This window comes from Bidens hawaiensis, unplaced genomic scaffold (assembly GCF_021521415.1).
Source record: "Bidens hawaiensis isolate Kalapana, Puna unplaced genomic scaffold, B.hawaiensis_p1.1 tig00001842_1, whole genome shotgun sequence".
NCBI lineage: Eukaryota > Viridiplantae > Streptophyta > Magnoliopsida > Asterales > Asteraceae > Bidens > Bidens hawaiensis.
The window spans coordinates 200,189-215,696 of record NW_027491102.1 but is presented as its reverse complement, the minus strand read 5'-3'; the positions used below and the strand labels follow the sequence as shown (position 1 = coordinate 215,696).

At 33.6% G+C, this 15,508-nt stretch overlaps 1 protein-coding gene across 3 annotated transcripts; it reads right to left on the bottom strand.

Moving 5' to 3' along the window:
• Positions 1–9,636: 9,636 nt before the first annotated feature.
• On the bottom strand, positions 9,637–14,708 carry LOC143598216 (uncharacterized). Of its 3 annotated transcripts, none has more exons than XM_077076500.1 (3): positions 14,621–14,708; positions 13,024–13,088; positions 9,637–11,642 (listed from the first exon to the last, which is right to left on the bottom strand). In XM_077076500.1, the coding sequence occupies exon 3, from the start codon at positions 11,606–11,608 to the stop codon at positions 9,812–9,814; it is 1,797 nt and encodes a 598-aa protein (XP_076932615.1). In that variant the 5' UTR covers positions 11,609–11,642; positions 13,024–13,088; positions 14,621–14,708; the 3' UTR covers positions 9,637–9,811. The 3 variants fall into 3 exon arrangements, with proteins under 3 accessions (XP_076932615.1, XP_076932612.1, XP_076932610.1); XM_077076497.1 differs by having other exon boundaries at positions 9,638–11,637; XM_077076495.1 differs by lacking the exon at positions 14,621–14,708 and adding an exon at positions 13,644–13,660 and having other exon boundaries at positions 9,638–11,637; positions 13,024–13,094.
• Between the last annotated feature and the right edge of the window lie 800 nt (positions 14,709–15,508).

Sequence of the window (15,508 nt, the reverse complement as noted above, 5' to 3'; positions counted from 1 at the left end):
TATGTTAACATTTATTCTTTAAAAATATTATATTACTAATCTTTTGTCTAAAGTGCACATATATGCGCATGTATATACATGTGGGAACAATTTATTCACTTTTTTTTTCTTTTTCGAACTATGTACTTTTATAAACAAACCAACACCCAACATACACACAAACCGCCCACACACTATCTCCATAAGCCGGAGAACAGCACATAACACCAAAACAGAAAACAAACAAATTACATGAAAACAAATCTACACCAATTCAACCACTCTATCGATCTATTCTCTGTCCTATTTTTAAACTAAAGAAAGCCAAGAGATTTAATATCTCTTTGATCTCCTCCAAATTAACATCCTTGCTATTGAACACATTTTCATTCCTCGCTTTCCAGATTCTCCAGCAAGCTATGATAACTATACCATGTAACGCCTCTTTCTCAGTCTCTCCAATCTTGGTGGTCTTGTAAAGCTCCAATAAGTCTCTAACCGAAAAGCCAAAAATAAGGGGGGTTTACACCAATGACTAATATGTTCCACACAACAGCCGCTATCAAACACCTCGTGGTGACATGATCCGCCGATTCTGTCCCCATCTCGCATAAAAACACAAGCACTATTCAAAACCTGTTGGGTCCATATTTGGTGGTTTGTACTTAGTTATATATTTATTGGGTTTAGTATTGGGCTATGAATGTAAACTGAGATCCATAAGGATCTCGTTGGGCTTTGGGCTATGGTTGGGCTAGTGTTTTGATTTCCCTATATATAGATAACATGTATAGGGTTTATGTTGGTTGTTCACATAGAGAGAAGTTGAACACTTTGAGAGCCACCATCTAGAGAGCATTGTATGGTTTGGTCAAAGTGGTTTATGTATCTGACGATTGATAATATAATCGTATGCATTGAAACCATATTATGTGTTTATTATATTCATATTGTTCATCATTGTTCTTGAATCACCACATTAACTATATTCCGCATATTTGACGTGTGTTGGTTGATATCATATTGTAGTGATCCAGATTCGGGACTTACAATTGGTATCAGAGCCATTGACGAATTCAGGCTCGTTATTGTGATATTAACAGATTCAAGATCTTGATTTATTGGTGGTTGTGTTCGTTTTTCCGGCGAGTTTTGTAATCGGAGAAGAAGAAGAAAGAAACTGTTTTTGGTGAAAGATTTGGTCAACTTGGAAACAAATAATTGAATCCCTTGATTTATAGGATTCAGTTGTTACAAATATCATTCATTTAATTCAGATCTCGGCTGAATATACTGGTTCTCGGTCAAAACTCTTAGTTCTCGGTCAACTGTTTGAGATCTCGGTCAACTGTTCTAGTTCTCGGTCCACGCAACTAGTTCTTGGTCAACTGTTTGAGATCTCGGTCAACAACTGTTCTCGGTCAACACCTGTTCACGGTCAACATCTGTTTTCGGCCAAATTTAGTTTTCGGTCAAAGGAGTTCTCGGCCAAAGGAGTTCTCGGTCAACGAGTAAAAGAGTATTTTGGCGGGAAAATTTTTCTTGAACGAAATTTTTCCAGAATACTCCTTATAAGTAAAAATTCATCCTTGAAAATTTTGGCGAAAACAATTTTTTTCGGGTGATTTTTGGTGAAATTTTGGCGGGAAATTCGAAAATAATTGTCTTGAACGAATTTTTCCTAGACACTTTTCTTGACTGGGACATTCTTCTTGAGAATTTTGGTGATCATATTTTTTCGAAATGACAGTCTAAGTAGAGATATGGAGAGAATAAAATCAGAAAATTTTATACTTAAGAAAAATGAAAAGGGCTTTCTAGACAAAATAGAAGCACAGAACAAGGACATTAAAAAGCTTAGTCTGATTTTAGTATAAAGAGTTGTCATTACCTTGATGCCAAACATGAAATCGTTGAATTGACTGCTAAACTGGAAGCTTCCAAGTTAGAAATTTTAAATCTAACTAGTAAATTTGAAAGGGCTGAACTAGATTTTAAAAAATTCGATGGCTCCAGTAAAGTTGTTAACTCAATGATTGAAAATCAATTGTGGTGGAAAGAGAATGAAGGTGAGGGAATAGGATTCAGTCAAGTTCCCCCACCCTACAACCACAATTATGTCCCTACCCCTGTAACCAAAGAACATGAGGAAAAGATAAAAGACATGAAGTATGGTAAACAAGTTCAATCTGAAACTGTTGGATCAGGATCCCTAGAGGAAATCAAGCCTGTTTTTAAATGTGTGAACAATTTTGATGCTTCTACTTCATGTGCAGATATAGTAAATGATGTTGCTTCTAATAGTAAAGAGGTTCAGGCTAGTGAAAATGAATCTCATTCTAACGTGTCATCAAACTCAGATGACACCACAACTCAAAATTGTACTAATAATAATACACAGAGTTGTGGCAACAAAGGGAATGCACGTAAGAAATCAGCACAACAAGGATAGTCTCGTCCTCATAGATCCTACGGATCTCCATGTGTTGATAAATCATCGGGTACTACTTATATCAAGAGGCAAACATGTTACCACTGTGGCACGCCAGGAGGACATATAGCCAGAAATTGTGTCCATCGTCTATATGTTCCATACTACAAGCAAAATCAGAAGGCTGTGCCAAGGGACAAGAAGAATGGAAAAACCTTTCCTAAGAAGGAATTCCAACATGAAGAAAGTGTTTCCGTTGACATTAGAAGAAGGATGAAGGCGTGTTTCGTTTGCGGGAACGGTGGGCATTTGGCAAAGGAGTGCCACTACCGTGCTGATAGACAAGCTCCTAAGGTGAAAGGTAACAAGTTTCAACCGAATCCAGTGGTTAAACAAAATGCTTATTTTAGAAAACCACGAGTATCTGTACAATGGGTCACAGATACTCAAGGATTCAAAGCTAATATGACAGGTTTGCAATCAAATGATTTAGAAACTGTTAAAAGAAAAATAAATTTTCAGAAATCAAAGAGTGTTGAGAGTTCTAAGAGTTCGAATTCAAATTGCTCAACTCCAAAGTCTGTTCTTTCAAATTTCACTAAACCAAGACAGACTTGGAAATTTAAAACTCAGCAAACAGAATATGTGATGACAAATGATTATGTTAAAGATGGGAAAGATATAAGTTGGCAAGAGGTCACATATGTTGATGCTCAAGGAAACCCCAAGACATTTATGACTTGGGTTCCTATGTCCAACTAATCCCGCTATGCGTGTAGGAACAACCTCAAATACATTGTTTATTAAATGGGTTGTGCCAGGCACATGACAGGGTAAATATCCATTATTCTTAAATCTTTAAACCTTAAAATGGATTATTTGTTGCCTGGATGGGATGATTTTAGGGTGATAGAACGTTTTTAATCTGCTCTCTAAGTGTGCAGGAACAAATCAGGGAATACATTGCATATTAAAAGGTTTGTTCCAGACATTCAACTCGCAAGGATACAGAATCTCAAAACAAGCTTATTCCTAGGGGGAGATTATCACAAATGGGAAAATGCTGTCTTGAAGATAAAAGGTAACCGTATCACTTTGGTATGAAAGATTGATCAGTCAAAAAGATTTTAAAATTTTAAATTTTTATAAAAATTAAATTTTTTTTTTTTGAGAAAATGACTTGAACGTGCATGAGAAATGATAGTACATCAGTTGGCTGACTATCACACTTCATAAAAGTTTTATTAAATACTACGTTTCGACGATTGAGTCTTTTTGAGGTTAAATTTGTACATAAAAGTTTTTGCACAAATTTAGGGGGAGAAAATTAAAAAATTCTCAAAGAGTGTGTGTGCGTTTAATAAAAAATTTATCTATGTCTTTCAAACTTCACTCTCGCTTAAAGTTATGTCGGTTGCTCAAGTGTGTAGAGCATATACTTGTATGTGTTTGGTCCGGTGATCTACTTGTAGATTCACAGGATATCCATTTATCTAAAGACTGAAAGCATCTAGGGCGATTGTGATGTGTTTTCGTGTTTTGAATTCTTTCACTTAAAATTAAGTCGGTAATTCCAAGTTGGAGGGACACGTATCCTCATATGTGTTTTGGTCCTGTTAACCACTAGTGGTCATACGGGATAGCCATTTACCTGAAAACTGAAGAGTGACCGGGGTGACTGAGTTCTTAACATGTGTGACTTCTGTAACTTTCTGGGAAGTGATATTATTATTCAGTTAACAGCTTTTTAGAAGCTTCAAAATATTTTCAAATGAAAATTGATCCAACCTTTGGAATGTAATAGATAAATTGTTTTTATGTGCCTAACAGGTGAAGTTATTAAGCTTAAAAGGCTCTAGAACAGTCATTGATATTGTATGGTAGCTTTCCATGATGCGTGAAAGTTGAAGTGATATAAACTAAATTTGCTAAACTTAATGTGGAGAGTCATTTTGAAGACATGTGCATGTCTCAATATACATCTCTCCGAATGATAGGCAGAAAATCAATTACCCAGTCATACACGAGCCCGTTAGTGTCTTGATCACCAAAAATATTGTGCTATCATGTTTATTTATTCTAAAAAAAGGAAAGAAAAAGATGAAAAAAAGGAGAGAGAAAAATATATAAAAAAAACAGGATTATTGTGAAGCAAAAATAAAAAAATTCGTATTTCAAAAGCTTAAAGGGTCAAACTAGAACTACAGAGATGGGGCACACAAGTAAGTCCTGTCATGTCTCGAATGAAAGGCTTGTCAGTTTACTGGCACTAAGTCCAACGTTCAACCTTAAAGCCTAAATTTGCCTTTGTATAAAATATTTTGATCAAGCACTAGGGGGTTGGAGTCAAATTGGGGTGATCTGGGGAAAGCCAAATACGCTTTGAGAAGAGATAGGAGGCACCACAGGTTTATGAGTGATGTCCATCTAAGCTTTATGCCGGACTGAACCTAATTCATATCACTGATGCAATGAAAATCATGCTAAGTTCTTTATACCTGCTATCAACCTGTTTCTTTATGTCATAATAACGCTGAACATGAATTTTTGTGAAAGCATCTTAAATAATATGATTCCATGTTCGGATCTTTTCATAAAGGCGGCATTTTTATCAAAAACTGAAATTTGATCCTAATTTTTAGCTAAATTACAAGAAGACCGGGTGATTAAATTTGTTTTAATTTTTGTTTAGTTTTATTTTAGTTCATTTATTTTATTCTTTATTTCTTGATTACTCTTGTTGAAACAAATGTGTTAAGATATCGTTTTGAAGCTTTCAGCTCATGAAATCTGATATCAGTTACTGTGTTATAGTTGGTTTAGCTGGTATGATCTCATTTCAAGTCTTTTCAAGAAAATAAAAAAAAAACAGAAAAATAAAAATTACAAAAATATGTTTGTCTTATTTGTTTTATTTAATTGTTTTCAAAATTTTGTGGTTGATCTTTCTATCAAAGTTGATTGTTCTTTCAAGACTGATTTCTCGCAACGAAAGCATATGAAGTATCTGAGATTCAAATTGGATGATGCTATCAAAAAGGGGGAGATGGTAGAGTATTGGATGCAGATGCTGAAGTTGTTGATCATGTTCGAGTAAAAGATTCTGAAGGTTTTGAAAGCATCAGTCTAAGGGGATATTGTTGGGTCATGAATTGGTTAGACTGACGCATATCAAAAGGCCACGACATGATCAAGACTAAAGTGATGTAAACGAAGACGAGTTGAAGAATTGCATTGGTGCAATACCGAAATCCTTATGGATTTTGGTTAGGCTAGTTTGAAGTGAAATAAACAAGAACGAAGCTACAAACCAAGGGGCAGATTGTTGGGTCCATATTTGGTGGTTTGTACTTAGTTATATGTTTATTGGGTTTAGTATTGGGCTATGAATGTAAACCGAGATCCATAAGGATCTCGGTGGGCTTTGGGCTATGGTTGGGCTAGTGTTTTGATTTCCCTATATATAGATAACATGTATAGGGTTTATGTTGGTTGTTCACGTAGAGAGAAGTTGAACACTTTGAGAGCCACCATCTAGAGAGCATCGTATGGTTTGCTCAAGGTGGTTTATGTATCTGACGATTGATAATATAATCGTATGCATTGAAACCATATTATGTGTTTATTATATTCATACTGTTCATCATTGTTCTTGAATCACCACGTTAACTATATTCCGCATATTTGACGTGTGTTAGTTGATATCATATTGTAGTGATCCAGATTCGAGACTTACAAATCCCTTAGATTCCTTCGCTTAAGTGCCTCACAAGTAGAAATCCTACCCATTTGACCCTAGTATGAATGTCACACTTCTCCAAAACCCATTTACTGCACTTTGTAACATAATTATTCTCCACAATTTTATTTTTAACGATCAATCTTTTAATAGAACCTACCGAGAATTCCTCACAATTTATTCACTTATAAAAGCAAAATTGTCAAATGCCAATGGATGAAAGTAAATCAAAGAAAAAGTGTGAGAGAGAAATAAACCCACTTTCAACTTTGCTCTTTACTTTTTTTTATTGAAGCATTGTCTACATATACTTATGCAGTTATCAGTTTTTAACACAATATTGTTTCTGAAATAAATATTCTCGTATATAATATAAATACATGTGTATTAAATATGCATAATTTATTTATAAAATTTTACATTTATGTGTATTGAACACCATAGTTAGGGGTGTTTAATAAAATCCAAAATCTCAAACAAACCGAAATCCGAATTGAAATCGAAACTGAAATAAACTTATCCAAATTCTAATTCGGATCGGATTAATCCGAATAACTAACTCGGATTCGGATATGAAATTTTATAAAAATCAGATTGTTCGGATATCCGTTTAATCCGAATAGAAAACATGTTTTTTTGTGGTATTTTCCGGTTTGGTATATTTGTTAAACTATTATTTGAAGTTTGAACTTTAAATTTATGTTCAAGAGTAATTCGTATTTTCTGGTTTGTATGTTTATTGTGATTCTAAACTATTAAATGTTATAAACAAAAAATTAGGAAAATTTTTTAGGTTTATTTCGGATTATTTGGATATTATCTGCATCCGATCTGAATTGAATTCGGATCGGATGGGAATATTCGTAATTCTGATTGGATCTGATTTTGGATAAGGTCCTAACGTTTTCAAATCTGAATAACCCGAACCAAATAATCCGTTATCCGATCTGAATAACACCCCTAACCACAGTTTACAAGCATCGTAAATCAAAACATTTTATTTATTTATTTATTTATAAAGATTAACAAAAACAACGCTATAATCAAGTTAAAGACAATTCAATTAAAATCATTAAATTATAGCATAAATGTTAACAAGTAATAATAACGCGCACCAAATTATTTGAGTTTTAAAAAAAATGTTTAAACTACTATATATATAAAAAAAAAGTTCAATGAAAAGATTTTTTTTTTACCCTTTCAACCATTTATAACTTTATTATTTACAATTTTATCCTCGGCTACATATCAACCATTAAGATACTAATATTAATGGTACTAATCACTTTCTAAATTTCGTAGGATAATTTCACTTTGTAATTGATATTTTATCATATTAATGTATATATAATAGTATAATAGTAGCTTTTGGCTTAGCTTTAGACCAGTGTGCATAATAATTCAAAGATTAGACCATACTACATAATTAAGTATCATTAACAAGTGGAGGAATCAAGTGAGAATGGATTGTGCCAAACCTCATCAATTAGAATTTGGCTTAACTTTTGACTAATCCGCTTATTAGTTCGATTATTAAGAGTTTAATAAAAGGTTTACCTTTTGATTTTTCAGTTATAATTACACAATTAACATTTGGAAAATCGTTTGAATAAATAAGGTTGTGAATTTATGTCGTAATAGTGGGTATAAATCTTTAAAGAAAGCCATAGGTGTGTTTGGTCAAGGTCGGTATTCAAAAAAGTGGTTATACCCTTATCTATATTTTAAAAAGGAAAAGGCTTCGAGAGACCTTGTTTAACCTCGTGTTACACAATGAGCCTTTTGGGTGCCGTGTAGATGTAGGCATGTTCACGTATGAAACGCTCCGAGTAAAGGTGGCGTTGTAGAAGGTTTGTTAACGTGGTAACGAGCGCTTTAACGGATGGAAGGTGGGTCCACCCACTAACAACCAATCAAACCTTTTTTTTTCTTTACCATCATAACTAGCTAGTTAACCCACAACGTCCTAGTTAACGAGTAAGCTAGTTAAAGGCTCATTGTTTACGTGACAGTAACATGACATTTTAACTAGTTAAAACACAACACATAGCCTTAAATAGAAACAAACATGATGGTATACAGAGAAAAATAAGGAGATGGTGTATTAGCGATGAATTATTACTTATTAGCAAAAAATATAAAGTAATGATTCATTTTGTTCTCATAGGATAAGCAAACAAGACAGATGAGTGGTAATAATTCATTTCATTCATTTGTCAATTCTATTCTTCCGTTCCTTCTATTACATCTTCAATCAGCTGCCCATACCATACGGTCCCTATTTATAATACGAATGCTAAACTCGAAAACCCCAAAAATCATAGATTGCTAGATTTTATTGGTCTTAAATTTATGTCGCTTGTACTTGTTTATAAGGTAGCGTTGTTATAGAGAAAAAACTATTAGCATATACACATAATAACTTTAAATTAAATGAAATATATAACTATATAATATAACTTACTATATATAAAATTAAGTTAGGAAATTATGTATTTCACAGGTTAAATAAAACAAAATATGTCTATTATATTTAATACATCTCCTATAAGCAAACTAAGACGCTTCCAAATTCAAGTAATTACACTGAAAGTAAAATTTTCATTTGTACAACCTCATCTACATAATTAGTTATAAATTACACATTTTCCTCTTAAACTTTACTTTTCCTCTTAAACTTCACTAACTTCAGAAAATTTAAAGAATACTTGCAACTTTTCCCATTATTTTTACTCATATGTTTCTTTTCATTTCAATTTAACAAGCTCCATCCACGATTATCGGGTTTGTGTTCCCCACCGCATCTTACGGGCACCCCTCTATTCAAATTTACAAGTTGTAAATTTACGATTTATGAATGAGTAAAATAAAAGTATGTTAGGTTCATAGAATTTTAACACATGATAGTACTTAATTGTTGTATGGAATACGGATTATATAATAAAGGGTTAAGAGCATTCTCAACCCATTCCCTCCATATATCCATATATATCATATAATTACATAATTCTCTCTCCTGTTTAATTATATAATATTTTTTATACCTTTATCATTATCTTTTCTCCCTCTTTCACTCACAACCACTTTTAAAAAATATTAAAATATTATACGGTATGAAGTGAAACCTCAAATTTAATTTGTTATATGTATATAAAAGTATTCGTAGGATATATACTGATTGATGTGTATTCGAAGATGATATATGCAAATATATAAACAAATAAAATGATTAAACACTCAAAAAATAATAAACAAGTAGAACACAAACTTGAAAAAATATTAACAAGCCAAGCTCGAGTTTTAGACAAGACACTCAAAACATGACGAGGACGAGGACGAGCACGAGCTTAGAAAACTCGGCTTGGCTTGTTTACTTTTAACATACACCAACGTATGGTGGCTGATACATTCTGGGGTGACACCAAACATATGTAGCTAAAAAAAACATAAGAAAAATAAAATCAATGTAACTTGTTTTTACCCAATTGAAATGACCCATTACAGATTACTTCAAATCTTTTAACAATAATAAGTCTACCAAGGGTCCACATTAGTTTAAAAGAATCTCCACATGCTGAATCAAAACATTTAGCTTTATCTAATTACCAACAAATTAAGATCTAAACAACCACATAACATTTAACTTCAAATTAAGATCTCACCTATTCAAATACTGAAGCAGGCAAAGCAGCAGGATCAAGTTCAAAAGAGCCTTTAGGAACACCATCTCTTTCATCACCACTCATTCTACAACAAGGAACCATATGAGCAAATCTATACTTCTCGCTTCCCGCAATCTCCATTTCCGCCCCTGCTTTTCTCCTGAAAAGACACACAAACCCCTTAACTTTCTCCAAATGCGCAACACGGACACCCTTTTTTTCATCAAAATCCGTTAAAACCTCCACAGGCTCGTACTCGAACTTTCTTTCTTCAGCATCTTCATACAAAGTGTACATATTCATAGACCAGTTTTTAAACAGGGCCCACGTCTCGCCTTTTCTGGGAATTACAGTCACCGTTTTGGCCTTTTGACCTGCTTCCCATGTCATCAAATGAGAGAATGAAAACAGATCTTGTGATTTATCGAGTTTCTCGTGTTTGTATCTACCACAAGAAACCGGTAAATCCTCCTTCACCCATTTTTTTTCATCCGCGGTTACAGGGTCGGGTTTCAACCACATGATTTGCATTTTAAAACCCGGTGATATTTTTTTAATAAACGCATAGAATCGAGGCATCGCGTCTTCGGTATCATAACAAGCCCATAATTGTCCTACTTTAAAACTTTCTTCTTTTCTGTATGAATCAAAATCACTAAAATCGGGATCTGGACACTGAAAAACTTCAGCTTCTATTTCTTCTTCTATATCATCGTCGTCGTCGCCATCATCAACATTTACACTTTCACCCCCTTTAGTTTCAACCTTTACACTTTCTGCCTTATTTGCTTCTTTTTTAGCATGCTTTGATGGAGTCACACCATCATCACCATTATCATTATCATTCATGTTCTCTTTATAAGAAACGTTTCGTTTTGAACGGACCGATCTTCGAACATCAACATTTTGATTTGCATCTTCCTCAGGTTCCGAGCTCTCGTCACTATCAGAACTTTCACTATCTTCAGTTTTCTTTTTCCTTTTTCGGTTAACATTTCCTTGCGTTTTAACCGGTTCTTTCTTTTCAAACATGGGTTTTGTGGTGAAAGTGTGATTAGTGGGACCCTGTGCAGGTTTTGGAGAAACCCGATTCACATGCGGTCGGGTATGGTTTTGGGTTTGACCAGTCAGCTCATAGGCAGTGAACGATTCCTTGCAGTTTTGACATGTAATACTCTTGTTAAGAACATCTCTGAAAAACTGGTACCTAACCGAACACAAAGGGCAAATAGTCCAAAAACTTGAGGAGTGTCCACTACCATTAAACTGGGCCCGCTGAAAATTACCAGAATTACCAGAAGAACCTCTGTTAAGATTAACAGCATGAACTTGATTCCAAGAATATTTTGAACCGTTTGCTTGTGAACTCGGTTGCTTTGCTTTTGAAATTTTACCAAACGCTCTGCGTTTACTATCATGAATCAGTCGTTTTTCACGATCTAAAAGCACCCGTTGAGCTTCACCGATTAATTTAAACGCGTCGGTGGACCCGGAAAAACTGTTTTTATCAGGATGAAGTACGAGGGCTAGCTTTCGATACTGTTTTTTAATTGAAATGTCGTCGGCAGACGGGTCGACTTTGAGGATACCGTACCAGTCTTTATCTGTACCAAATGATTGTTTTTCAGCAGAACAATGTACGTCACATACTAATATTAATTGGGAAATGTTTTCAAGTGCGGGATCAAGACTTTGGGCTTTGAGTGCAATTTTTAGGGCTCCTGAAAAGTCTTTGATCTCCATTTTCTTTTCTGCAAGTTGTTTGGCTCTTATTGCTTCTTCTTTGTTGCACTCCATTGCTGAGTTAGGAATAAGTGTTCAATCACCTACACTTAATTAGCAAAACAAGTCAAAGTCGGTTCTTGATTATATATTATAAATGCACAAACAGGAATCAGAGGTAGGGGTGTTCAACAATTTTAATTTCAAGTTACTCGAGTTAATCGAATCTGGTTAGGACTTAGTCGAACAATGAAAATTTGAAACTAAAGCTAATTCAGACTAAATTCGATTCTATTTGAATTCGAAATTGGTTCAAATTCAAGTTAATTAGATTTAAATTAATAAAAACATATATAACTTAATTTAAAAAGTCATTAAAATGTTATCTATAAAATAATTATATCAATTCAAATTTCAAACCAAAAATCATATATTTGAATTCAAACTTAATTCAAAATAAAAAAACAGATATAATTTAATTTAAAAAGCCATTAAAATTTTATCTATAAAATAAATAATATATATAAATGTATATATAGGGGAGAGTTATTCTAAAAATAAGTAGTATCCTAGGAAGACTATGAATAAATCATAGACATTGGATCATGTTAATCAATAGATGAAAACATAGTTTCCTAGAATTACGCTTTCACCACTATAACCGACACAGTTTCCTAGAATTGTTCTTTCACCATAGGTTGTAATGCCACATGTCAACAATCTATTGATTATTACCATTCTTAAGAAACTCTTTATTTTTATTTGAACCCTTCTCTCTCTCTCTCTCTCTCTATATATATATATATATATATATATATGTGCGTGCGTGTGTGTGTGTGCGCGCGCACATGTATAATTCGTATTTCAAACCAAAAATCATACAATCGAATTCGAACTAAACTCGAAATTAGATTCAAATTCGAACCACTTGATTCAAATTTTAGTTAATTCGGATTGAATTAACAAAAAGTTAGATATAATTTTATGTAAAAGCTCATATTATTAAAACTTTATCTATAACTCGAAATTCTGAATCGAAGATGTGATTCAAATTTGAGTTAAGCTTTTTCAAATTAATAAAAAAAGATGTAACTTAAACAAAAAAAATTGTATTATTAAAATTTAATCTATAAAATTAAAAAAAAAACATATAATTAAAACTCAAATTTCAAATAAAAAATCACAGATTTAAAAATCAAAATCTTCAAAATTTTGAAAAAGAAATTTGAATATGAATTCAAAGTCATATGACTTGGGTTTCAAATATTGAAATCTCTCAACCAGAGCTATATTTACAATCAGGGTTGGTGCAAAATGTGAGTAGGGTGTATGCATGAACATGGATGTGTGTATATTGTGTTACGTGACCATATATGTAATATTATATTCCCTTAACTAATACCATGAATGTTATGTTTTTATCATGTCAAACTCCATAGTAGCAAATTGTAAGTTGTAACAGTCATAAAAAGAGTGATAGTGCACACTACCTTATATGACACTATTGAATTTTTCTCATAAAGTGTAGACTGAACTAGAAGCAGCTTTTATACTCCTCCATCTGCAAGGTAGCTACCATTAATGATAAAACCGCATATATAGTGTTGCAATAGTCTATATAAATACAAAAACAGCTTGTTGTATCTCTAAAAACATCTCAAACAACATATTGGATTGATATCAAGAAATTTTAGATAAAGCCAAAAATGCAGACAGTAATATTGTAATATAATACTTTATATAGCCCAATTTCATATATTATTCCCTTCGAGAACACAAGTGCAAGGGGGATACAAATACAAAAGTGATGGCATTAATAAGCAATACCAATAATCACACCAAAAATTGACAAACAAACTGCATATAGAAAGAAAAGTTGTAAAACATACAACTGTGCATATTTAGTTTATTTCGCTCTTTTAGTTTTACAAAGTGGTCTGTTACATACAAAGATAACAAGATAAGTAAACATTCCATGCTCTCATATACACTAAAAAATATTAAAAACAGTAACCTATAATTATCCAATTATCGGATCAGTCAAGCATAATCAGAACTTAGAATTCAGAAAATCAACAGAACTCTTGGACTCAGTGTACAAATGTCTAACCTCAACTACAACAATGGCTAACGTTTGCTGTGATTTGAAACGAGTTTTTAAGTTACATCAAAACCAAACAAACTTCCGACTTCTCAAAAGAAAACTAATTGCAACATTTCAAAATTAAAAAAAAAGTAAAATTTCACAAAAAAAAGACAGTATTTTTATCAAATTGCGTAGGAATGTCAATATCATATATTTAAGCATACAACGTCTTTTTTGACAATCAACACTAGTCTAAAAAAACACCAATCGTTATGTACCTAATTTATAAATAACAAAATGTTAAAAAAAACTATAGACGCATTTAGACTGTTCAATATGGAGGGGGCTTTAAAGCCCCTCCACTATGTTGCCCCGCTATGGTTCAAAGCCCCTTTACCGCCCCAATATATATACATATATATATGTATGTGTGTATGAGAAAGAGAGAGTGTGAACAGTAGAGTGGCCCACCAAAACACCCCTTACCGCCGGTCTTCACAACCCCCCACCCCACCCCACCGCCCGCAGTTTACAACCCCTCTCCAAAACAGCCCCCCTCCCCCCTTGCCGGCCATAGCGAGGAGTCTTAGAGAGAAAAGATTGAAACTCCACATGCCTTGTTAATATGGTAATGCTCATAATTACATTCAACTTCCAACATTAATAATAAAAAAATGAAAAAGAATAAAAACTTTACTGAATGCTCTGAATAGACAGATCCAACAACAATTACATAACACACTTCCATCAATTAGAAAACTTCGTTACAAATGAAAAAGTGTAATAATCTATTAGACAATAATAATCAAACCCCAACTTCCAAATCCGATAACACATCAATCATTTATTAAACAAAGCTAAAGCTAAAAACCCTAAATTTGGGTACCCAAAAAAAAACCCCTAGAAATGAATGGTCCGTAATAATATAAAAAAAACAAAATGAAAGGTTAATAAGATGATGAAGATACAATCTGAATAAAGTGAAAAGAAGTTGATTGTACCTGTTGGTGTTGGTGTTGGTGTTGGTGTTAAGAGTGGAGGCGATGGCACTGAGCCACAAAAGAGATGGTGGGTGGGTGGGTGCCCTTAACACACACACACACAAAGAGATGATGGAGAGAAAATGGTCAATGATCAGTGGATGGGTGACTAGATGTAATTAATATGTGGCTTCATAGATGGGCTGGGCTGGGCTGGGTTGGGCCCAATAGGCCCATGTTAAAGTAGTCAATTGTGTTAAACCCTAAAAAGTTGGAACTGAATCAAACCGAACCGTTACTAAAGAGGTTCTTGTAGAGGTGTGTGGAACTGGATTTTGGGTTAGTTTTGAAATCGGTTTGGATTTGGTCAAAGGAAGTTAAAACCGGTTCGGGCGAAACCAGTTCGGGTTTGGAGATGGGTTTTAAAAATAAGAATCTTGTTTGATTTGAAACTTGTCTAATTTGGTTTGATTTATTTCGTTTTTAATCGCTTATCAATGGATATATCTCAAAACAACTTGAAATTGGCAAGTTGGGTTAGCTTCAGTTTCTGATCCCGAACCGGTGTGGATGTGCACCTTTGTGATGGTTGGGTATAAATCATGTCTATATTTATTTTATTTTACAATTTTTAATCAGTTTATTATGCGAATTAGGATTTCTTAATACGTGTTTATGTGTTTCAGGTCAATGATCATTAAAGATACTAATATGCAACTTATACGAGCATGGAATGAAGTCTCGAGAAGCTTGGGGATAATACGCGCATGCATTGGAGTCAAAACGAGCGAAATCAAAAATATCATGTTTTGGGTCGACAACCCAGATCTGGAGTCGCCGAACCCGGTGTGGGTTAAGGAAAATATGGTTTAACCGGTTTTTAATTATATACACTAGGGTTTCAGCCCC

Excerpts from the sequence above, each read along its gene's own strand:
- LOC143598216 (XM_077076500.1), bottom strand. The coding sequence starts at position 11,608 with ATGGAGTGCAACAAAGAAGAAGCAATAAGAGCCAAACAACTTGCAGAA.